At 47.6% G+C, this 25838-nt stretch overlaps 1 protein-coding gene across 1 annotated transcript; it reads right to left on the bottom strand.

The window, feature by feature from the left end:
* Window positions 1-4667: 4667 nt before the first annotated feature.
* Window positions 4668-23634, bottom strand: AQP3 (aquaporin 3 (Gill blood group)). Its single transcript, XM_067530914.1, has 6 exons — window positions 23517-23634; window positions 13483-13609; window positions 12124-12261; window positions 8972-9090; window positions 8092-8309; window positions 4668-7351 (listed from the first exon to the last, which is right to left on the bottom strand). The coding sequence occupies exons 1-6, from the start codon at window positions 23622-23624 to the stop codon at window positions 7183-7185; spliced, it is 879 nt and encodes a 292-aa protein (XP_067387015.1). The 5' UTR covers window positions 23625-23634; the 3' UTR covers window positions 4668-7182.
* Window positions 23635-25838: the final 2204 nt, after the last annotated feature.

Raw genomic sequence — 25838 nt, 5'->3', positions numbered from 1 at the left:
CCTCCGTTCCCCAGCTGTGCAGTGGGGGTGCACCGCACGTCTCTCCCGCCGAGGGGGGGTGTGCGGATCAATGAGGATTGGCAGGTGCTCAGGTACTATGGTGAGGGGCACCGTGTGACTACTTCATCTAGAGACGCTTGAGCAGCATTTCTCCATGATCCAGCAAGGCCCGCGTCATCGGGCTGCTCCCTCCTGCGGCAGGGCCATGGCACAACTGGTGCTCCTGCCTCAGTTTCCCCTTCCTTTCACCCTGAGAAGGACTATGGTCTCTCTCTGCCCGCCGCTGAGCATAATTTGTTCATGTTCACGTTCAGTAATCCACTGACCCCCCATGAGAAAAACGTTCTCCCAAATCCCGCAAGTACAAGAGGTTCAATCACGGCATTTTTCCATGCCCCCTCCAGAGCCCGAAGATCCGGGGCACCCAGGCAACTGTCAGTCCCAGGGCTGTTCCCAGCTCCTTTGCTCTTTTCCAGGGCCCCAGCCCATCCACCTCAGAGCTAGAGTCACTTCTTTCCCGCAATGCTGCTACCACGGCCCCCAAGTCAGGTCTCCGGCCAGAGAGCTTCCCACAGCGTCCCACTCCCCGGGCCTCCTCCCTTGGGAGTGCGACCCCAGTTCCTGACATCCACCCTCCAGCATTAAACTTGCCCGGGGGCATCTGCACCAGCTCTCCTGGAGCTCAGTAGGGCTCCCCCGCTCCGGCCAGACCTCCCCGACAATTTGTCTCACCTTCTGTTCCTCCCAACAGGTTTTTTGTACCACTGCTCAGCGCCATTAGCGCTGTCTTTCCCTGGTCTCCCGTGGCTCCCGCCCAGTAACACTTGCCAGATCACCGCTGCTCCGGTCTGACTCTGGTTTCCTCTTCAATTCCTGTCTCTCTTCCTAGCCCAGGTGCCCTCACTTAAGCCCAGCTGGGAGGCTTCCAACCAGTCACAAGTGCACTGGACTCTTAAAGGGGCCAGTGCCCTGGGACAGCCTGGTTGAAGATTGTGAGGTGCTCAGATACTACGGTGATGGGGGCATGTATGTGCTTTACATAGGTGGCCTCACCATGGTGCTGTAAGGGACGTCTCATCGGGCTGCTCCCTCCTGCAGCAGGCCATGGAACAACTGCCTTGCTCATGCCTCGGTTTCCCCTTCATTCGCCCACGGGAAGGAACGCGGTCGCTCAGCAAAGGCCCGCCGCCGAGCAGACCATTGTTCGCCGCTATTAACGTGGGGCCGATGGCAGGATCGTTAGAAACTCCGGCCTGTTTTCTGCCCCTGGGAATTTTTACTCCCAGAACCACTGTGGACACTCATGGTGTTGCCATTCCCTCTGTCTTGCTGGGAGCCCAAGCTTCACCTTTGCTTTTCGGGAAGCATTTCCTAGACACTTGGAGAGGCAGGAGAAAGGAGCTGTTTAACGCTGCCCTGGTTAGCTGTGGAATGACAGTGGACTGGCAGCACCCTGACGGTAGCCGGAAGAAAGCTGTTTAAATCCTCTTGTGCAGTTGTGTTGTAATGTAATGCACTACAGCTGCCTGGCAGAGGTCCCCTCTCCAGCACAGTCGGGCTGGATTGCTGCCTCGTGGGCCTCAGGTGCTGTCTCTGCCCCAGCCTCAGGATTTTGCACGTTGAAGAGATCCTGAATCTCCTCCTGCCGCGAGTCCTGGCCAGGGGCCACCGGAGACTCTTCAGTGCTATTCAGAATGGGCTGGGGTTCGGTCGTGGCCTCCCGGACAAAAATCCCAGTCCAACGAGCGCTCCTGAAAGTCGTGTTACTGTCCCCAGCATTTTATAACTCTGCCGGAGCGCCCCTCCGTGGGCCGTGAGTCAGAAGGGATGCCGCCCCTTCGCTGGGTTTGATATTGGGATGTTGCGAAGGCCAAAACTATAACTGGGTTCAAAAAAAGCACGAAATAAGCTCCTGGGGGACAGGTCCCTCAATGGTTATTAGCCAACATGGTCAGGGAGGCGAACCCCTGCTCTGGGTGTGCATAAGCCTCTGACTGGCAGAAATTGGGAGCGGACAACAGGGGATGGATCACTCGCTGATTGCCCTGGTCTGTTCATTCCTTTGGAAGCACCTGGCACTGGCCACGGTTGGCAGACAGGACACTGGGCTGGAGGGACCATTGGGCTGACCAAGTATGGCTGTTCTCATGTTTGGGTTGCACTCCGGTGAGCGCTCTTAAGATGGGACTGGACTCTCTCCCTATAAGATAAAGAAGTCCAGGACTTCAGCACAGAACCACACAGAAGCATGGGGCATGGCTGCTGTAAGGGGTACGTGACCTAGGTGTGAGCACACCTCAAGCTGCAGTAACAATGGGGTGCAACTGGCCATGCACCAGCGTTTCAATAGGGACGTGACAACTGGTCAAGATGACCCTGGAGCAGGAGGGAGCGCACAAGCAGACGGCTAGGCCGACCCAGGTGTGCACCAGTGCAGCGTGGGATAGCAGTGGGAGGACCATCAGAAGCCAAATGGCTAATTCAGAATGAGGATGCGAGCACACCGATCTTATTCAAGAATAACTCGTTCCAAATGTGAGCGAATGCGTTCCCAGCTTGGATTCATTACTGCAGAATGAGCTGTCAGATAAGGTGGGGCGGGGAATGATGTGCGTGTGTGTGAAACCCAAACGCTGTTCATTGCAAAAAACCACCAATTAATCCGAGTTAATTGACAAGTGTAGACAGGCCCTGAACAGACGCCTGAGTGCGAAGCATCCCAACCCCTGCAGAGGTACCACGTGCGTGCCACGCATTGCCTGGCTCAGCGGCGGGCACTAGCCAGCTCGGTGTTTTTCGCCCCCTTCTACAAGACGAGACTCTTTCCTGTCTCTCGCCGCGACCTAGAGTTGCCCCCCATAGTCTAAGAGGGCTCAGCTAAGCGCCTCCTACTGGTGGTGGCAGACGGCAGCTGCGAAAGGATTATCCAGCATAGAATAAAATTACGGCCCTCTAGCCGCTTACGGTACAGCCACAAAAAAAGCCCATGGCAGTGAGTCTCAGAGGCCAGGTCGACCGAATCGGTCTAGCAGCGCCCGCACCACGGGGCTGCAAACTGTAGTGCAGACGCTCCCGCTTGGGCTCTGAGCCCCACGCTCCTTGCAGCCTGAGTGGGAACAGCTACGCTGCTGTTTTTTAGCCCCAGAGCACAAGCCTAAGTCAAGCAAATCAGGCAGTGCTGCTTGTTGCCACAGGGGTTGTTGTTGTGGTTTGTGTGCAGTGTCGATGGCGCTTTAGCCTCCATCTGCCAGGATTCCGTTCCGCCCGCCCCCCCCAGTCCAGCTGCACCTTTCGGCTCCCTCCGCTTTCTCCCCCACATTCAGCTGTCCACCCTAGCTGCACCACCCTCTCTGCAGAAGTACGTGAGGCCAGCAACCCACAAAATACTCTCCTCCCTGGTTTGTTTCCTCTTCTGAAGTTTCGGTTTGCTGTTTGCCACTGCAGCTGTAAAGGGTGCGCCCAGGAAATGCCCCTGCAGTCCACAACTCAGGAAAGCATCCCCTGTAGCCCATTCAAGTGGGTGCAGCAGTGGAAGAACTTAACCAGGTCACACTGTATTACGCCCTCCCTTTCATGCTGCAATGACCTCCACCGCCTGGCTCAGCATGTCACGTCTGTGCTCCTCCCCAGAGTTAGAGTTTTTGAATTCCTGGATCTGCACCTGATTCTTCAGATCAGAATTGATTTGAATACTATCTAAAACAATGGTAACCTCATGAGGATGGCTGAGCATGTATTCAAGGGGTTATAGTACTTCTGAATCCCAAAACTTCCTGATTTGGCCACAGGGGTGCAACCTGCCTCCCTGAATTCTCCTCCCGCTGCTGTTTCAGTTGGATGCATTATTCTTTGACATTTCCTGCTCTAAATTGATGCACAGCGTCACCATGTGCAATTAAATAGCTGCTGTGCTGCTCACCAGCATTTTACTGGTGGCTAAAATGATCCCCGTACATGTAGGTCCTGATTCTGATTTTAACTAAGCAGATTGAACTCCATTTCACTGGAGTTGCTCCAGGTTTACACCAGTGTGAGCGAACTGGACCCATAATGTTGCATATCAGTTTGTTAATACTGTAATTCACTTTGGGAGCCTTGGGAATAAAAAGTACTACATAAAAGATATTACATCTATTCACTTTCTAATCAGGGTGACTAGAAGCACCGTTTCATTGTTGTAGCTGGGAGAATGAACAACAGACATTGATATTCCACAGATCAGTTTGAATCTTCCTTTATCATATCCTAAACCAGGCTGAAAGTCAGGAAAGGCAAGGTAATACTACTTGGTTTCCCAAATTTCTGTAAGGCCAGAAGGGAACATTGTGATCATCCAGTATGACCTCTTGTGTAACACAGGCCCCATGATCAGAATCATAGAAGATTAGGGTTGGATGGGACCTCAGGAGGTATCTAGTCTAACCCCCTGCTCAAAGCAGGACCAAACTCAACTAAATCATCCCAGCCAGAGCGTTGTCAAGCCGTACCTGCATTTAGTCCAACAACTTGCAGTTTAACTAGAACATCGCTTTTAGAAAGCCATCCAGTCTTGACTAAGACGCCCAATGACCGAGAATCGACCAGAACCACTGGTAATCTGTTCCAGTGGTTAATTACCCCCCGGTTAAAACAAAAGTCTGCTTTATAATAGTAGATTTTGTTTTTATTTCAAAATAAATTTATTACAAAAGCTGAAGAGGACATTTACATTTGAACAAGGTGGTGAAGAGTTATCTTCAAAATAACTTGTTTTGAAATTTAAGTATGAAAGACGAGGGAGAGGCTGATATTTTTAACAGTCACACACAAACTGAAAGAATAGTTTTCACAATTCTTTTCTTTCCAGGTATCTAACAAGAATGCAAACAGGACAACAACTTGATAGGAATGCCAGCTTCTGTTGAAGGTGACATCTGAATGTAACATTATGATTTCCTTTCCCCTCTGCAGTTTAATAATATTTCTAAAACTGTGTACTAAGATTTTGTTTATACCAAAAACACTCTCTAATCTGCCATCTTTATAGGTTTACCATATGGATCGTTGTCTCATATGGAGCAGACATATCTTGAATTTGAATCTGCATATGCACCTAGAATAGGGTTAATCTCTTCCAAATTAGACTGAAATGAACGGAGATTCAAAGAAAGCTCTGTTTATTTCTTTTACTATAACTGCTCCTCTGATATAAGCAAGAACATGGTGAGATATCTTATAGAATCATAGAATATTAGAGCTGGAAGGGACCTCAGGAGGTCATCTAGTCATCTTCAGATGATGTTCTTCATTTTTAAAGGGTGTTCAAAGCCAGCATGGGTTCATCTCATCCTGTGTTTTCCCTTGTCTTCCAGCAAACTTATGAACCAATTCCCAGTGCACGCTGTGGCGCTGTCTTCTTGTTTTTATTCATGATTTTACACCTGCAGTAGATCCCTTCCATATCCCTGATCTTTGCAGAGCCTCCCCTTAGCCCCACAAAGTACAATTCAGAAGGAGAGGAATACAGCATGAAGGAAGCACTCAGTATTTTGCCCAGTAAAGTTAAATTTCCCTTTCCTTTTACAGATTCTCAAGAGATTAAATGGGTTGAGAGAACTTTAACACGCAGGTTATTGTCACAGCTGACTTTCCAAGCGTCAAAGTTTACTGGAAACAATTTAAAAAAAAATAAAAAATAAAAGTGGAACAGCCATTTTACAATCTCAGTATTAACACATACACAAAAGCACGAAAGAATACAAAGTTTTACTGGCTGTAAATATGCACTGTATATGAAAAGCAGATTTAAAGGAATTCATGCATTAAAGGAACAGGTATCAAAGGTGTTTCTAATAATATGATGCCATGAGAACCAGAGATTCTTTCACAGCATGGTGTCACTGGTATCAAAGAAGCATGGCATGATGGGAACTAGAGATTTTCTGACGCACTTGCTATTAAAGATGCTGTAATAACACGGCACCCTCGAAACTAGAGATTCTCTGGCAATAGGGCATCATGGGTATCAAAGATGAGCTAATAACATGAGACCATTAGTACTGGAGACTCTAATAACACGGCACCACGGGAATTGAGATGCTCTGACAGTATGGTGCCATGGGTATCAAAGATGTTCTAATAACATGGGTGTTGGATTCTCTCTGCCAACATAACTGTACTTTGAAAACGCAATAAAATGAACACTAGTGTCATAAAACAGGTCAGTGAATAAACAGCTCCCTTGAATTAATTCTTCCTTGGCCTGGTATTATATACATAAAGCTAATGTGAAATTTACATGAACAAATGCAACCTCATTGAGAGTCAAGCACCATGTTTTCAATGAAACATGACCCTACCTGCATTACTTGCACTTTATATACAAAGCCTGGGGTCTTATCACTAATGCATTCAGGAAGGCTGCTTTCCCAGGTAAGCTTCTGGTGGATCAGTGTCTTCCTAAATATTGTCTTCAATGACGTGGTGAGACAGAGAACGCTGAGGATCAAATATACAAGTGAAGTGGGCTTGTAAAGGTTTTGTCCTAATACAAAATTAAAGTCCAGTGCATTGTTGCTTTCTCTCTATCGTGACTTAATACCTCGGAAAAGACTGATTGATGTGGATCTTAATGCTCTGCTGTTAATGGCACGTACTACAGATTTAATGGGCCGCAGTCATCCCTAGTGTAACCCCATTGACGTCAGTGGAATTACATCAGGAATGAATTCGACAGCAGCGTGCAACTGCCTGCTTTTCTTTCGCACTTAGGTAGATATTTTCATTCAGTGATCTCAAAGCACTTGATGAAGGTGCGTGGGAGGAGGTCTCATCATCCCCACCTTGCAGATGGAGAAACAGGTGCAGAGAGGTGAAGTGATTTGCCCAAGTTCACACAGTAAGCCAGTAGCAGAGCCTGATTAGAACTCAGGTTGCCTGAGTCAGGCCTGCGCTCTAACCACTCCCACAGCACAGCCAACCCTCCCTTTACCAGGACAAGACTATATGGTGCCTTTGGGAATGACTCATGGGCAAATTTCTAAAGTAAATGCATCAGGGTGTACAAAGAAAGTAGGGCAGAATATCTCATGAAGTGGAGTCTCTAGTTGTTCTTGAATCTTTCTCTGTCTTCTCCTTCTCTTCTTCGGTTACGGCAGTCCTGTGAAAAGTGTCCGTATCTGCCAACTGTGGGTGGCGACCTCCTCAGACTCTTTCCTTATGCTTCACGTTGGCCAGCCTGACATTCTCCTGCTCCGTGGATGGTGGAGAAGGCTCGTCATGGCATCCGATCATCAACTGGTAAACCAGCACTCCAGCAACTGCCCCCAGGAAGGGGGCCACGATCGGGACCCACCACCAGTGCTTACCAGTACTGAAAGACACAAGGAAATGAGAGATGAGGAATCAGGACTGGGACATCAGCATTTGGAACCAGGATGACCCAAACTCTGGTCATCCCCAAATCTTCCCAACGCCTTTTGGTCAGACAGACACTCCTAAGTGCCTGAGTCCCTTTTGAAAACGGAACTTAGGCTCCTCGGTCATCTAGGTGCTTTTGAAAATGTTCCCCCCTGAGCTCGAAAGACACAGAGAAGTTTTCAGAGGCACTGAGATGCTTTGCCGTCACCCTACCCGAGAGCAGTGACTTCCTAACAGGGAGTGTGAGTGCAGCCTTTTAGACAGTTGTCAGTGCGGTCCCACTCACGTCCGGGTGGAGAAGACTGTCCCACCCCTTTTATTTCCCCATCACTTCCATTTGCTAATAGCCAGGACAGTCATCACAAGGGTGAAAGGTTAGAGAAATGGCTGCACTTCCCACACTTGCGGTAGGCCTATTGCTTGATAGCAATGGCAGGGCACAAGCTCTGATCTCAGGAAAGGGCTCTGCTCCTGGCTGTTTCTTGCTGCTCAGGAAATCTCCAGGGAGTTTAATCCCTTTTAGGAATGTGAATGTGACCCAAAGGTGCCTCAAAACGCAGAGACTGCTCAGGTGTCCCTCTCCGACGGCCCCTTCCAGGAGCACTACCTGCTTGGGTGAGTTACTGTTTGGCCACCATGCGCCATGATCCCATCAGATCTAGGTAATGCACACTCAGTGGAGAAAACACTTACGTGAACACCTCAGAGCCCCAGCCGGCGATGGCTGTGAAAAGGCGAGGCCCAAAATCCCTGGCTGGGTTGACGGCGTATCCAGAGTTGAAGCCCATGGACGTCCCGATAACCAGGACCACAAAGCCAACAGTGAAAGCCTCTAGGCCCCGCGGGATCGGGTTGTTGTAGGGATCCACGATAGCCAAGATGCAAACAATCAAGGATGCAGTGCCAATGAACTAGCAGGAGAGGGAGGGAAACAGAAGTGGTTGAGATTTGACCCGTCTTTTAACAAAGTCACCTGACTACGAGATGAAATGCTGCATGTGTAGAACTTTTCCTCTGGAGCGGCGAGCAGGGGTGGCGAAGGATGTGATCGCATCACTAAAACTGCACCTCCCCCCTGCAGCGCAGGGAACACCGAAGGCAAGACCAAGTGGGGAACATGTCCAGAAAAGAACCCAGCCCTAGCAGCAATGGCCTTATGGAAACTATTCCTTCTGTGGGTACGCCCCGCCCAGCATGGAGTTTAGTGGCCCTGAGTGTTGCAGGATGCTGCTTTTATGGAGAGAAATGAAACCAGGGTTCCGCCCACGTGTGATCATTAAAGGTTCTGTGACTCTTTTTACTAGAGTAGGAGTCTTAGCCCTTGTGTCCTGGCCATATTTTAGTCTAGTTCCATGTGCAGGCCACACTTTGGCCATCTATACTGTTAAACCCTTCTGCTCCCAGGCACACTCCTGCCCTCTGAGCCTCATGCTGACCAATAGATTATTGGGGTCCCGACTGGGGAACGTCACTGATATTAAGTCTAGGAAACGCAGCCTTGTTCCTCTTGAAATTGAGTGAGAAGCCCATGACTGGCCTGCAAGATCTCTTACCAGCCCCTCAATGCTCTTACCTGGTCAAAAAATCCATTCACCACATTCAGATGCTCAGACGGGTAAGTAGCAAAAATGCCAGCGGTGCCATTATCTCCGGTTACGAACAACTGGTTGTTGCCAAAAGCCCATATGGCATCTAGAATGGAAAACAGGGTTGGGTCAGTCATTCATTGCCACTCTTTGCAGCCGATTGTTCAACAGCGCCGCAGAATTCGAGGCAGGGTGAGGTGTGGGCGGTGGGTGTAACGAGTCTTCTGGACTTAAAACCTATTAGTATTACAATAGAGAGTCACCATGTTTTTAGAACATAGGAACGGCTATACTAGGTCAGACCAACGGTCCATCTAGCCCGGTATCCTGTCTTCCAACAGTAGCCAATGCCAGGTGCTTCAGAGGGAATGAACAGAACAGGTAATCATCGAGTGATCCATCCCCTGCCATTTATACCCAGCTTCTGGCAAAAAGAAGCTAGGGACACTTCAGATCATGATTGTGCATCCCTGCCAATCCTGGCTAATCCTGGCTAATAGCCATTGATGACCCTATCCTCCATGAAATTTATCTAATTCTTTTTGGAATCCTGTTATAGTTTTAGCCTTCACAACATCCTCTGGCAAAGAGTTCCGCAGGTTGACTGTGCGTGGTGTGAAGAAAATCTTCCTTTTGTCAGTTTTAAATCTGCTGCCTATTCATTTCATTAGGTGAACCTTGGTTCTTGTGTTATGAGAAGGAGTAAATAACACTTCCTTATTTACTTTCTCCAAACCAGTCATGATTTTATAGACCTCTATCATAACCCCCCTTAGTCATCTCTTTTCCAAGATGAAAAGTCCCAGTTTTATTAATGTCTCCTCATATGGAAGCGGTTCTATACCCCTAATCATTTTGGTTGTCCTTTTCTGTACCTTTTCCAATTCCAATATATCTTTTTTGCGATGGGGTGACCAGATCTGCATGCAGTGTTCAAAATGTGGGTGTACTATGGATTTATAAAGAGGCAATGCAATATTTTCTGTCTTATTATTTAGCCCTTTCCTGATGATTCCCAACATTCTGTTACCTTTTTTGATGGCTGCTGCACACAGTTTTCAAAGAACTATCCACAATAACTCCAAGATCTCTTTCTTGAGTGGTAACAGCAAATATAGACTCCATCATTTCATATGTATAGTTGGACTTATGTTTCCAATGTGCATTACTTTGCATTTATCAACACTGAATTTAATCTGCCATTTTATTGCTCAGTCACCTAGTTTGGTGAGATCCCTTTGTAACTCTGCGCCATCTGCTTTGGACTTAACTTTCTTGAGTAGTTTTGTATCATCTTCAAATTTTGTCATCTCACCGTTTACCCCTTTTTCCAGATCATTTATGAATATGTTGAACAGTACTAGTCCCAGTACAGACGCTTGGCGGACACCACTATTTACCTCTCTCTAGTCTGAAAACTGACGATTTATTCCTACCCTTTGTTTCCTATCTTTTATCCAGTTACTGATCCAAGAGAGGACCTTCCCTCTTATCCCATGACAGCTTATTTTGCTTAAGAGCCTTTGGTGAGGGACCTTGTCAAAGGCTTACTGAAAATCTAAGTACACTATATACACTGGATCACCTTTGTTCACATGCTTGTTGACCCCCTCAAAGAATTCTAGTAGATTGGAGAGGTATGATTTCCCTTTACAAAAATCATGTTGACTCTTCCCCCAACAAATCGTAGCCTTTTATGTATCTGATAATTCTGTTCTTTACTACAGTTCCAATCAATTTGCCTGGTACTGAAGTTAGGCTTACTGGCCTGTAATTGCCAGGACAGCCTCTGGAGCCTTTTTTAAAAATTCACATCACATTAGCTATCCTCCAGTCATCTGATACAGAAGCTGATTTAAATGATAGCTTACATATCACAGTTAGTTATTCTGCAATTTCACATTTGATTTCCTTCAGAACTCTTGGGTGGATACCATCTGGTCCTGGTGACTTATTACTGTTTAATTTATCAATTTGTTCCAAAACCTGCTCTAATGTCACCTCAATCGGGGACAGTTCCTCATATTTGTCATCTAAAAAGAATGGCTCAGGTTTGCCATCCTCAGCCATGAAGACTGATGCAAAGAGATCATTTAGTTTCTCCTCAATAGCCTTATCTTCCTTGAATGCTCCTTTAGCATCTCAATGATCCAGTGGCCCCACTGGTTGTTTATCCGGCTTCCTGCTTTTGATGTACTTTGACAGGTTGTTCTTCAAATTCTTTTTTGGCCTTCCTAATTATATTTTGACACTTCACTTACGCGAGTTTATGTTCCTATCTATTTTCCTCAATAGGATTTAACTTTCACGTTTTAAAGAATGCCTTTTTGCCTCTAACTGCTTCTTTTACTTTGTTGTATGGTGTCTTTAAATAAGTTTCCATGCAGCTTGCAGGGATTTCACTTTTGGCACTTGACCTTTTAATTTCTCTTTAACTAACTTCCTCCTTTTTGAATTGAAAGGTACTTAGTTTGCACTGATTGTAGTCCCATTTGAAACAGGACTAAATTAATGTGAACTAGGTACCTTTTAGGTCATGCCAGCAGCGGCGTCTACATGGGGCACTTAGAGTGCAACACATTAGCACACTCGACTATTCATACCCCTATAGACTTCACCATCCGGCCATGTTGACAAGCCCCAACCAGCTCATTAAATTACGGAAGCTGGTTCAGAAGCTCTGTTAATTACTGATTGTTTGCACTTGTTTATGTTACCTTGCTGTTAATCCTTATTCATTCTTTCCCTTGGCAGTGTAAAACAAGAGCAGGTAACTGTTACAAACTGAGAATCACCCCCGGAGCTGCACTCAAGAGACACAAAAACACCAGGAATGGGTTTGTTCAGAATAGACTTTCCCTGAGGGGACAAACTCAGCTGTCACAATAGTGTGACGTTAGCACGTCGCATCGCATCGTGGTGCCCCATGTGAAGATGTTACATGGAGCCGTGCGATTGATGTCGAAAGCCTTGAATCTGAGATCACCCTGGAAAAGGGAGCGTCAGCCTAGAGATCCCAGGATGACCATAAGCCCCGCTGCAGGAAAATGCTCCGATCTGGATGGCGAAGATATTTTTCACAGCATAAGAGAACACAGCGAAAGGGATGACATAAAAGCCGAGCGGTTTGTTCACTTACCAAAGTACAAACCAAAGACGATGCCCGCTCCTAGGAAAGCACCAATGGTTTGTGCCAGGACGTAAATAGGCAGCTTAATCCACGGCTCCCGGGCCAGGAGACACATAGCAAAAGTTACAGCAGGGTTCAAGTGGCCACCTGTGAAAGAGTTTCTTGTTAGTGCATTCTTGGTGCAGGATCTGGCTCCATAATACATGGAGAGGAACCAACACATTCAGAGAGACGTGCCTACATTCATGTAAAAAGCAGAACTGCTGGGGTAGGCTGGGTCTGTGTGTGTGATCGAATTCACCTGCCAAGACAGCAGCAGACGGCCCACACGTACCCTAAGTCCCCATGAAATCCTCGACGGAGGTGCAGCCACTGAGAATCAGGTCAGATATGTGACCCTCTTCACTGGAAGTTATGGGTTAAGCGACATGCTCAGAGCTAAGCCAATACCTGGTCTTTAGGGAAACGCACTGAGAGGTTATTGGGGGGTTCACCAAGGGAAAGCCCCAACATTTGATTCATTGAAAGCTACACTGGATAAAGCCCCTGAGAATATACTGTAGGGAACAGGATAGGGGAAAGGATTAGCTGCTCTAATAGGCTGTTTTCCATCTCTAATTTCTATGACCCAGTGAAGCTCTCAGCAAGAAAAGCTGTTCTTTCTTTTTATCCCTATACACACCATCCATCCATCCATCCCTATCAAACCATCCATCCATCCATCCATCCCTATCACACCATCCATCCATCCCTATCACACCATCCATCCATCCCTAGACACACCATCCATCCATCCCTAGACACACCATCCATCCATCCCTAGACACACCATCCATCCATCCATCCCTATACACACCATCCATCCATCCATCCATCCCTATACACACCATCCATCCATCCATCCATCCCTATACACACCATCCATCCATCCCTATACACACCATCCATCCATCCATCCATCCCTATACACACCATCCATCCATCCATCCCTATACACTATACACTCCATCCATCCATCCATCCATATTAGCATCATCATCGCAGCATCTGTGTCATTGACTTCCAACAACGACAGTGTCCACTCGTACTGGTTCTCCTGTGCCAGAAGCAGACATTCAGCAAAGCGGGAGGGAGGGGTGGAAAGTTGGAAGCAAAGAGCAAGAGCTATTGAGAAGCGAATGACCAACAAAGGGATCTATTCTCTCCGCAGGGTGGGTTCTTCAGTTGCGTGCACGCAGAGAGGAAACTGTGCTATAAACTCTGAAGCGATGCCCTTTGACCTCTGGATCCGCACCTGCTCACAGGCAGGAATTTAGAGCAAGAGGGAGCCCTCGGCTTGCAGCAAAGCCAGGAGATCGATCCACGTACCTGACACCTGCCCTGCTATCAGAATTCCGAGCATGACCGCAAAGCCGAAGGCCAGGTTCACAGTCAAGAAACTGCCGTGGCTTCCTCTGCTGAGCACGATCTGAGCGACTGAGCCACAGCCAAACAGCTGAAAGAAGAAAAGAATGGATCAAAACTGTCCCCTGGGGATTTTCTTTCAGGAGGGAGAAACTGACCAAGGACTCCTGAGTGGTTCCCACTTCTGTTCTCCAGCCCAACTCCCCTCCGTGCCCCTGTGCTGCGGTACAAATCGGGAAAGGCTGCAGGGAAACTTGCTGGCTTGGGTGGAAAATGCCAGGGAGAATGCTCATGAATTCACCTGGGATTTGACCACCCCCTCTTCTGAAGCCTACAAAATACCAGGATCCCCACATGAGGGGGAGGGGGAAGGTACACTTTACTGGGACCCGGAGGCCCTACAGGGGCCCGGCCCAGGCTACAATCCCCATTACCATGAGGAAAATGATTTTTCATGGCACATGAGATTGTACGTATGGGATAAGGGATTGTGGTATGTGTGTGGGAGGGGGCCTGTGTTACAAGTTTGTACTGAGCCTGAAAAAATGATGCTTGGGCCCTGCAAAATACTCTCCATGCTGGACTTCAGGATCCTCCATAGGCTTGCCAGTTTTCTCCAAGCCCCTTTCTCCTGCCTCAAGCAAATTCCCTGGCTGCTTAAAACACCCAACTCTTTTCTGTCCCCATTTCTCCTTGTTTCTCCACAATGGGTGGTACGTCCCTCCTCAAGGCTGCTTCTACCAACTCCCTTTCCTGCCTATCTGCACCTGGCTGATTCCTTAACCCTTTCCAACTCCATCCCAGCCCAAGACTCAGCTCTTCTCTTTCCCAAACCCTCCCTTTGATACAACCATCAAAATCTTCCCCCAGAGACCTCCAGCTTTCAACAGTCTCTTTTCTCCCTCACCTGCCACACCTAGGGATGCTGTATGAGGCATTTAAACCCACTATACCTCGCCTGCTGTCGCTTTTTATATGGAACTTAAATCAGTGGAAGTTTGGGGTCTGGATTGACAACAGGATCAGCTCCTAGTTTGCCAGCGTTTGCACAGAGGAGTATAATTGGCTGGAAAACACTGCAGGAACAATATCCGTGATATAGGGTGTTTCCAGCAGCCTGGCGGCTGGCCGCAGCTGTCAGCAAGGCAAATTTTGGATGGTGTCAGAGCCACTGTCTGCCATCAGCTGGTACTAGGATTTACACCGCAGCTCAAACACCAGCCTACAGAAGAACCAAGTCATTTATTTTTTCCCTGTCCTGAAACCTGCTTGGGGGGCTTCAAGCTGCATGTGACACAAACCTATCTAAGACGACCACAGCCGTTTAACGCTTCAGCCCAGCCACCTCGTAAATTACACGCTGTCTCTGGCAGTGGGTGAGGCGCTTCCTTCCAAGGGCTGGGGACTCTCAGGCAGTTGGTGTGCGGGCGGTTATTTGTGCAGGGCGATAAAGGCGGTTTGCTGGCAGGGAAGGGAGGAAGTGTGCTGCAGCCCAAAGATGTTTGCTCAGGGCAAACTCTCATTTCTGGCCCATGTCCAAGCGCTACACATCAGCCTCATCCTACTTGCCCCGCTCCACCTCACTAGCAATCTAGCCCATTCCAGTTAAAGCTGGTGTCTGAATCATTATCTTTTATTTAACCACCGGGGGGGAGGAGAGTCCGATCTCCAGTGTATCACCAAGGGCTTCCGTGGCATCACTCCTGATTTACACTGGAGAGTGTCGGGCTGCCTCCTTGTATTACACAGGGGACCCAAAGCATCTATCCTGACTGGCCCCCAGTGATGCTCAGAGCCAAGGCTTACAGCTACCCCATTACTAGTGAGACCTAGCTATCTGCTTGCTTATATGGCTGCTATCCCCAGGGTACCTGAGTGCCCGGCTGACAACACTAGCTAAACTGTTGCATGGGAACAACTTCCTCTTCTAGCCGCTCCTGATGGAGTGAGCGCCTACCCTTTTTCTCAATGGAGAGCTCCCAGCAGGTTTCCTTCAGTGTCCTCCGTACACTGACAGGTCCTCTGCTGAGTGATGCATGGGTCTTCCCCCTGAGGGCTTAAGGATGCCCCTGGCTGCCAGCCCTGGGAGCAAGATAGCAGGACCCAGAATTCAGCCCATGTAATATCTCTCCTCGCATACAATCAGCAGCTAATAAGTGGGTAATAAAATAAACACCATGCCCTGCTAGCCTCCAGGCCAGGATGGCAATGGTCAGATAGACTCCAGGCTGACTCATTAGAAGGACTTCCCACACGTAAGTCCCTCTGAACCAAAGAGCCCACGTCTCCACCAACACAGGCTGAGAGGCAGATAAGCAAAACAAGAAAGGAACTGACAATGGTACTGCAACGAACTGGCTTGGGTGGATGCAGAGCGCCACCCTCTCTCAGAGAACTCCTCGCTTGGGCGGCATGGACCCTGCACTGCTAGCATCGGTTCTCCTTTGCTATGGGGCTGTGAGGCTCCCAGTGCTAACCTCACCGAATGCAGAGTGTGCGGCAGAGTGAAGCCCCAGCCAGCTGACCAAAGACACCTTACAATATTTTGCCCTTTGATGAGTGACTGTCACCCAACGAGATCTCCACCCCTACGCGGAAGGGGAAGAAATTTTATCCTGACTTTACAGATGGGGAGACAGGCAGAAAGGAGGCCTGTGGCAAACCTAGAAACAGACCTCAGGAGCGCTGATAACCACTAACCCAACTTTCCTGTCTGCATCAGTGGAGCAGCAACGGTGAAATCTGACATGCATTATGAAGCCAACAAATAGTCGCAAGTGAGCTAATGTGAGATTCTTCCCTTTTCATTTGGACCCTTAAATCGCCTCCAAGACGCCGGGAGCTGAAGGTTCGGTTGCTACGGTAGCTTGTTGTTGTGCTCCTCTCTCAGGACATGTGGTCCTTCAGCTGTCGTGTCCGGCCACGCAGAAGGAGCGGATCAAGAGCATTAAAAGCTGTAATGTCAGGAGTGTCTTTTCCTTTGTTTTAGTTTATTCAGGGTTATTTTTGTTAGGCAAATATTTATATTCCTCGTGCTTAAGGAACTGGCAGTCCTGCAAATTGACAGTGTTTGCTAGCTATCTACATGCATTGCAGGAAAACAATGCAAAATTGCCCTGCATTTCCCGCTAAGCTCTTTGCTGTCAGCCTGGAGGAATTCAAAATTTGCCAGGAGCCAAGTTCTTAATTCCCATCCCCCCCATGAGTGGTAATAAACCCACCAATCAGGCAAAATGCCACATGGCACCTCCGTATGAGTGCACAAAAGTCTGGTGAGCGAGCACCTGTGCTTGGGACAATCCATTCAGCTAGGGGGCCAATGGGATAAAACTGGTGTAACGCAATGGAAAATCTGGCCCTAGGAGCACAGCCGAGGGGGAGGCAGGGTGGCATTTAAAGCCACATCAAATTCTGCTTTTGCTGTGCGTGTCTGCAATCAAAGGCAGTGTAATGCAGCAGACACACCACTAAGGGGATGCAAAGCAGCAGCTGCTGCACTCCAGGGAGGGCGACTGCCCAGTGCTGTATAGCTGGGTGAGTGCAGCTAGCAGATCGGGTTCATAAACGCCTTTCGGTCATTAGCACGTACGGGAGGCGACGCTGGCCCAGCTCCAACGTGGCTCCTTATGGGGCATGACTAGAGCGGGGCAGGAAAGAGTTTTCCCATCCCAGGAAGATTCATGAGCTATCCCGAGATAAAAACACAGTGAGCTGCAGTTGACACCCTTTCCCACCTGGGGGTGGCCTCCCCTCATTTATCCTGGCCTTCCCTGTGTCTGTCTGTCTGTCAGGATAGCGTATTCGTTACACCAAGCTAAAAACCACACCGCTCTTAGCCGTGAAGACAAGGCCTGAGACTGGCAAGGTCCAGCATTGACTCAGGAAAGTAACACAGGCCTCTGGCAGATAACCAAAATGGGTAAATAATAATGGAGCGATTAGAGAACTAATGGGTTTCTAAACAGGTCTGGAGAATAGTGACTCTGTTTTCACACCCAAGCAGGGATAGAATCACTGCCATTGTTCTACACAACAGCCAGGTGTGCTCTCTGATTAACCTCTGATCTCCCAGCGCGGCTTTCTGCACCGTCAGAGGAGCCACAAAAGGCTGGGCTGTATTTGCTCTGGAGCTTTATCTGGCCCTGATCCCTGCACCAAGCTGGGCAAGCTTTGTAAGATTGGCACGGGCCCCGCAAGAACGTTCTCATCTGAGTGACACCTTTCCTCTCGAGCAGGCAAAGAGAGCAGGCTCGGAGGCAATGAGCCTTGTGTAAATCTAGTCTCCTTGCAGCAATGAATGGGAAGGAACTTCAGGTCGGGTTGCGGTCAAACTGGTTTGCAGACAAGACGCCTGAATGAGGCTGTTGAAAACTCTTGAGCTGGGGTGACAGCTTTGAATGCGGGAGATTTTAAGTGGCTCCACTCAGTACACAAAGCAAAACCCTGAATCAGAGTGCGAATTAAAGCCAGAGCCCAAATGAGGGAGTCTCCCTCCAAATGGGTGAGGCTGGGTAGGTCTGGGGCTCTCCTTCTGCAGCTGGCTGCAATGCCCTCTTCACCCCCTTCTTTTGCAAAGCCACCGCTTAGTTCAAAGCCCGCGGGTCAATGCAAAGCCTCCCTTTGACTTCCAGGGGCTTTGGGTCAGCCCCTTCACAGCTACACGCAGCTACACGCAGCAATGAGTCCGACGGGTGGTTCTGGTGCAGCCGAGGGCAGAATCTGGCGCTACGTAGTTTGGGGAGCAACCCAAGTGGTCCATTACAATGGCTGAATGCTGTGGCATTCTCCGAAGGCAGAATCAGGGTAGAAGCTGCACGGGGCTTTGGCCCATGCTCAGCCTCAAATCCGTCTTTTTCAAGTTCAGATCTGTATGCATTCACAGCTTTGAATTCACAGCTCTTCGGGCCAGAAGGACCCATTAGATCATCTAGTCGGACGGCCTCCCTAGCACAGTGATATTCAGTGTGTTCAGAGCCACACGGCAGCAGATACTGACGTGGAAAGGGGGGATCGAGGGAGAGCCAGTAACAATAAAGTTTGTAATGAATCTTTCTGCATAACAGTCGGAATTCAACCCCGTGCAGAGGCCCAGCCCAAGGCTTATGCACCACTTAAGAATTCAAAAGAGAAGAGGGCGTAAGTGGGACTTCTGTGGTACACAAATCTTGTGCTGGCTCCCTGCACAGGAGTGAATTTCACCCAATGTGAGAAAGTTCAAACACGTGACAGTGGAAGAGTCTGTTGTGACAGAACGCATAAGCTATTTTTTCCCCACGGATGCAAGATCACCCATTCTCACTGATTTCTGGTATGAAGGCGAATGCACAAGATGAGGGGGTCGGGAGACCGGAGTTCCATTTCTAGCTCTGTCACAGACTTCCCATGAGGTCTTGGTCAAGTCATTTAAGGCCTGACCCTGCAGCAAGGAAGTAAGACACTGAGTACAGTGAGCACAGGATCAGGCAGTTAATTTATTTGTGCCTTATTTCTCCCATCTGTAAAATGGGGAAATCATATACTGCCCTTCTTCACTGGTTTGGGGGTGGGGTTGGCCTCAGTAGTGCTTGTGAAGTGCTTTGAGATCCTCAAATGGAAGGCGCTAGAGGAAGGCGATGTTATTACCGTTTCATTAAATGACTTCCATGCCCACAAGAAACACTCACGACAACCACTTTTTTGGCTCTCTGGTAGCATTACCTGCAAGTGACATTTTTGCTGGTGCTGGAAGTTGATTTAATTTACACTTAAGTTTTTAAAACTCTAGCAAAATATTAACATAACGCAAGGACCACACTTAGTGAGACTAAAAGCAAACCAGCCTTTCAAAGTCCTATATAAGCAAACATGTTGTGGCAAACTGCCTAGTATCACTGAGTACCGCTGCCCTCTACTGGATGGAATCAGAACAGCTTAACTATGTTTCATAGGCCCTATACTGCTAGCAACTGAAGGAGATGCTCCTTTCCTTTTATCCCTACCATCACACTATGAAATTTAGGTGTCTATGGTGTGTGGTGTAATTAAACCCATGAAGTTCCAATGAGTAACAGTACAGTCTTTCATCAGACCAGCTCTGTTTGAAGAATGACCAAAGGGAGTCTGACTCAAAACTGCCCTTTGCTCCTTGCTTCCGTCTAAACAACAGTGAAAACCAGCTAATCCAACATGCAAAGTCAGTCCCAGAGCCAAACTTTTATACTAGCCAGATAAACCTCTAAAGGATACAAAGTCTGACCTTTTAGCTAAACTCTGATATTTAACACAGAGAAGGTCTCTCGCAATGCATCAGTTGCACCCTTTTATTTTAAGCAGGGTGCGAAAAGCTGTGCTGATGGAATTTTTCTTTTTTTAATTGGCGGCTGCAGTAATAACACAAACAACAGAGGACTTGTGACATTCGTTTGAGAATTGCATTGCTTAGCTATTGCCAGTAGGTGGCTCTTTAGTCCAGGTAAAAAAGTTAGAAGACATGGCACAGCCTAGGAAGTGAGTTTGAAAGAGAAAAAGATGGTAAGAATTTGGTGAACTGCAGAAGCACTGGGGCATAAATCTCTCCTGCCTAAAATGAGAAGTGAGCTGTCATGGACTGGCATCTTTAAATAAGTTAATTCCTTGGCTTCTTGTGCTACATGATTTCCCTGATGAAGGAGGAACATTTGTTTTTTTTTAACAGCTTCCCTGACAGTATTTTTGTACCTGTACAAAGATACTGGTTGAAGAGTAAGATGCCTCACTCAGCACTGGGATCATTACGCCAGTGAAAGGAGAGAGATCTGTTGGGAAGAAACTGAGATCACGCCCCTTGCCGTTGGGTGTCACAAATCTTCCATTGCAAAGGGCAGGTCTAAATGGGTTGCAAATGTTAAGTGCACAATCCTACTCCTGTTGAAATCGATAGACTCAGTGGGAGCAGAAGCAAGCCGTAAGCCTACCCTCAATCTGAATCTGAATATATACTAGACCTGGAGAGACGGGGACAAATTCAGCCACCTCTGAGCCCGGTCCTACATCCCTTGCAGAGCCCAAAGTCCCACCGTTGTTAACAGGAGTTCTGGGTGCAAATGGAAGCTGGGATCAGGCTCTGTGGGAGATTAAAAACTACCCTATAAAAATAACCATATTACATGGGATTGGTACATGTGATCGGTTCCCCTCCAGGCAGAGCCAGGGTGTCAGTGTCCCAGGATTAACCAACCCCTACTTGCTACCAGGCCTACCTGAAGGGGAAAATATAGGTCATGTTCTCCGAGACTCAGCCAGCCCCCACAACAGAGGATGATCTGGGATTGAGAGCAAACTGGAAAAAGCAAACTCAGGCTCATGAAGGGAATCGTCGGCCTATTGAAATGGACCTTCCCCGTCTCTTCTCTGACAGCCAGAAATCCCACTGCATTAAAGGAGACCAGCCAGCCTCTAACAACGCTTAAAGTACCGAGGGAGACTGAGGCAGCGAACAGCATGGGGTGTGGAGTGGAGCAGCCTCCCTGAGCTGAGTCTCTTTAAAAGATGCTCCTGGCTCCTAACTCCAGACTCCATGATATGGGTGATGTGTCTGTCAGGAGCCCTGGCCCATCAACCACTGGCAGAGACCTGCCATCTGTCCTCGGCAAATATACTTCCAAGAGGAGTTGTAAAAAAGCTTGGGTGGTTTCTACAAACCCTTTAAGCAGGGTGGAGAGTCTGCAAGCCTGACTTGTCTAAATCCTGCCTTAGAGCTCTGTCCAAACCATTGAACCCTGAATAGCTCTCACTTCCCTCTCCCCCACCCTGCCGCTGCTGACTGGGGCTATTAGAACACAACAGGCCATGTGCCCCGAGGGTTATACACTGGTTGCTCCCCTTGCTACTTTCACCAGCTTTTGCCTAAAGTACCTGGAAGAACATACCCGTGGATTTTCCTAAAGTTGTACAGAGTGGGCCGGATCCAAAGCTCATTGAAATCAGTGAAAAGATTCCCACTGATGTCAGGGGATTTTGGATCAGGCTCTGACCAGCTGGAATGTGCTTGATTTTCTTTCCCTGCCAAATAGCGCAGGTGATTCACAGATAGAAACTGCACAAGCATTCAGTCAGCTCCTGCCCACCCTTATTCCAAATAATCCTTTCAAAGGAAAGCACCACCGCTTGGTTGCACATAGTTATCTGCTGTCTGCAGATAAAAAAAAATTTATGTATATGTTATAGGAAACCTAGCTTCCCTGTTAGCATTTTACTGTTTCTCTTGAACCCAGCAGAGAGAGATACAGAAGATACATTCCCCTCTCTGCCCCAATGGGAAACCCGCTGCTTTTTAAAACACAATAGGCTGTGTCCTGCATTTATGAGAGGGGGCTGGAGGAGCAGACAGCTTTGTCAAAATTGCCCCACCGTTAGCTATTCCAGCTACCGAATAACGTCTGAGACAAATTCTGATCTCACTTCAGAGGATGTAAATCCACAGTAACTCAGCTGACGTTGACAGAATTGCTTGGGATTTACACTTGGTAAATAAGATTCGAATCTGATCAAATATCTCCAAAGTGCTGCACATACATTCACCGACCGGTTCTAGAACATCAGCAAACTAGACAAATTACACCTGTCTGCGGTGTCATCCGTACGCCGACCTACCATATTTGGAAGGGCCAACATTTTCAAAGTGGGATGCCTAAAGCAAGACTCCTATATCCATATTTAGCCACCGAAATAGTTGCCCTGATTGTCAGAGGTGTGGAGCACTAGCAACTACTACTGCATCAGGCTTGGTCCACGCTTAAAACTGAGCTGTTCTTCAGGGCTGTGAAAAATGCCTCACCTTCAGCACAGCAGTTAGGATGACCTAACCACCGGGGTAGACACAGCTAGGTCGATGGAAGAATAATTCTGTCAAGCTCGGTACTGCCCCTCAGAGAGGTGGATTAACTACATCACTCCACAGTTGTAGGAAGCGTCTGCACTGCACAGCTGGAGCTGTGCCGCCGGAGTGAGACACACTCTTCCATCGGAGTGGGCAGCCCAGAGATCACCCCTCAATCAGGTCACTTCGTTATGTAAAAGTCCAGATAGAAATGAAGGTTCCTAACTTCAGGCATGAAAGTCTGAATCCTTTGGCCAAGGCGCCTGTTCTCTCGGGGTGGAAGCACTGAATCTTGTGTCTATTTACCATTTACACGTCTGAGGGGTGACAGCTCCCTGATGCTAGACACGTGGCAAAGCAGAGGTAAGCATTCAGCCATCCCGTCAGACCGGGTTAGTATTTTGTATTGAGCCTCAAAAATCACCCTGCTATACCCCTCTCACTTTATCCCATGGCAGGCTGGTGAGAACTGTTATTAACACTTTCAGCAGCAGCCCATTTTTAAATCGATGCCTTAAGAAAACGCGCCAAGAAGAGAAACTTTCCTCTTTATGCATCGTCTTTCCTTCACTGGTGAGATGCTTTAAAGTTCATACAGTTTCAGGACTCAGGAGTAGGTAAATACATAGAGGCGTGAGAACAATTTCCTTCCAGAACAAGTCTTGCATAATCTCTGGTAATACACTTTCTGCTTACACTTGCGCCTCCTTATCGGTTCTACTCTGCTGCTAACACAGAAGGTGAAATCCTTCAATACATCAAAAGATTCACACATCACACTGAACTGGAAGCAACTCTAAAACCGATTGGTTACCAACCTTCGTACATCATTTCACACAGGTCATCACGGTTTTAATAATCTAGATCCCATATGGTGTATTTTCCTAGCGGCTTCTGGCCAGTTTCATCACTGGTGTAAACTCCAGGGATGAATGTGGCTGCTTTGACACATCACTTTAACTTTGCATCCAGATTATTGCAATTAAACAGTACCCAGCCAGCAAGCCAGAAACTTAGCCAGATTCTGTGACTATTAACCTGGTCCTGAATAAGTAATGTACAATGCAGGATGGCAACATTGTATTGTAACTATGCCTTGATAAAAAGGTTTTTATTTAAAAAAACCACATCAGTATCGTTAAGTAGTAAAAGGCTCACTTACCACCAGAATCAGGGTCCCCAGGCATTCGGCCAGCGCTTGCCTGACTAGTTTATTTCTGATCCTCAGCATCTCCCCAATCCTAGCAAGAACTTCCTTTTGCCTGCCCATTGTGGCTGAGATTTCCTTCTAGTCTTGCTTTGGTAAAGAGGTGGCTGGCTAGTTTTCAGCTCGTCTTCAGCTTGGTGTGTAGCTCTTATCCTAACCTGTGTTCGCTTATAAATAAGTTGAGATATCCCTGAAACGCCTCCCCTAAGTAACCACACCCCTCCCACCCTCTCTTTGCATGCAACTTCTTCCGTCTCTGAGTAGGACTGAGTAGGTGGTTTGCTTGGTTTGTTTTTTTTTTTTAATTACTCACATAAGCGGGCTGCAGACGCAGGAGTGTCAGGATCTCTGCAAGGGGGGTGAAAGAGAAGACTGTGTGGAAACCTTCACATCCTGATTGCATTATATCCATGCCCCTCCAACATCACATATGTGGAATCTGTCCCTCTCTCAATTCAGATGAAAGCCAAGAAGTCACACCTATACAAACGCAGCATCTAAACTCGACACATTAAAACGCTTTCTGTTTTCCTCCCTACCAGAGTTGACTGTATGTTGTCAGCTCCCTGGTGACTTATGCTGATATTCGCTGTGGGAGATTGTTAGTTGCCCTTGCAATAAAATAATGGAAAATGAGCCCTTGATTTTCCACTCCCTTATACTGGCATCAAACTGGTGTAATGGAAAGAGAATCAGGTCCAGAAACAGTCCGAACTCGAAACCCCAGATCCAGCTGCACAGCCAAACCTGTTACATGTCTACATAACTTACACACCTCCCCAAGGCTGAAGGACTGGGCAGTGTAACGTGCCTTCATTTCAGCACGACCTGTCCTAGGAAAGCAAAAAGAAGCCGTGAAAGATTCCTGCCACAGAGCAGCTCAGTTCTCACGAGCCACCCATAGGTGACGCCGCACCACACAATCAGCAAACTGTCTGCAACCAAGTGCCTGTGCTCCATGCAGAGCTGTGTGCTGGGGTTACAACAGCACCATTCTGGCACGTTTCATCGAACCTGTCTGAAATGAATCATCACACCCAGTTTTTATTTAATCTCAGCCACCTCTTTATGTCATGCTGTGGAGCGTTTTAGAGACAGCGTGGGGAAAGATAGCACACTCAAGATTGTCCGGTTTGAAGGCTGGCAGCTTAAGCCAGGTGCTGTTATTTACGCCTCATTCCTCTTAGTTAAGCAGTAAAAATTCCAGCATAGGGACCCGATCATATTCCACGCACGTGGAGCCCTGCCTGCCTTCACTGGGGCTCCGACTCCAAGCCAGAGCTGAATAGCAGGATCAGGGCCCAAGAAGTGGAATCTGCCAATTTTACTGGTGAAAACAATTTCCCCTGCTGCGCTTCCCACCCCTTTACCCTCCTTCCCCACCCCACACCCTGCATATAGTCACACCCTGAGCAAAGATTTCTCAGCCTTTTTTATTTAGCCACTGACCTTTCCACCAAACAAGTGGAGATTTTCAGTGCAGTCATTGATAGAGCTTTATTCTGAATGCAAACTGCAGCCAAACAGAGGAAATAAAATGGAAAGACACTTAAAGAGGCAAGAACACAGGAAAGAATCAATCACTGTCAAACCATCTGGTTGAAAATGCAACCACAAGAATGTTTCTTTTCCTCCACATTCACACCGCCTTTGCGTGACTGAGTAACAAAATGGCAGATGAAATTCAGTGTTGATAAATGCAAAGTAATGCACACTGGAAAATATAATCCCAACTCTACATATAAAATGACGAGGTCTAAATTAGCGGTTACCACTCAAAAAGAGATCTTGGAGTCATTGTGGATAGTTCTTTGAAAACATCCATTAACTGTGCAGTGGCTAACAGAAAGCTAACAGAACGTTGTGCATCATTAAGAAAGGGATAGATAACAAGACAGAAAATATCATATTGCCTCTATAAATTCATGGTACACCCTCCTCTTGAATACTGCAGGCAGATCTGGCCCATCTCAAAAAAGATATATTGGAATTGGAAAAGGTACAGAAAAGGGCAAATAAAATGATGAGGGGTATGGAAAAGCTTCCATATGAGGAGAGATTAATAAGACTGTGACTTTTCAGTATGGAAAAGAGACAACAAAGGGGGGATATGATGGAGGTCTTTAAAATCATGACTAGTATGGAGACAGTAAAAAAGGAAGTGTTATTTACTCCTTCTCATAACACAAAAACTAGGGGTCATTAAATAGGTCATTAAATAGGTGATTAAAATGAAGTATTTCTTCACATAATGCACAGTCAACCTGTGGAACTCCT

Source organism: Emydura macquarii, unplaced genomic scaffold (genome assembly GCF_026122565.2).
Source record: "Emydura macquarii macquarii isolate MOO-44397 ecotype Brisbane River unplaced genomic scaffold, CSIRO-AGI_Emac_v2 contig_3114, whole genome shotgun sequence".
In the NCBI taxonomy this organism is placed as follows: domain Eukaryota; kingdom Metazoa; phylum Chordata; order Testudines; family Chelidae; genus Emydura; species Emydura macquarii.
The sequence above is the reverse complement of the archived record's forward strand: the minus strand, read 5'-3'. Positions and strand labels throughout refer to the sequence as shown.

Coding starts and splice junctions, on each gene's coding strand:
- AQP3 (XM_067530914.1), bottom strand. CDS start 23,624: ATGGGCAGGCAAAAGGAAGTTCTTGCTAGGATTGGGGAGATGCTGAGG. Junction 8,310..8,971: donor TGAATGGATTTTTTGACCAG/GTAAGAGCATTG, acceptor CTCTCCTGCTAG/TTCATTGGCACTGCATCCTT. Junction 7,352..8,091: donor TGGGGCTCTGAGGTGTTCAC/GTAAGTGTTTTC, acceptor TGTGTCTTTCAG/TACTGGTAAGCACTGGTGGT.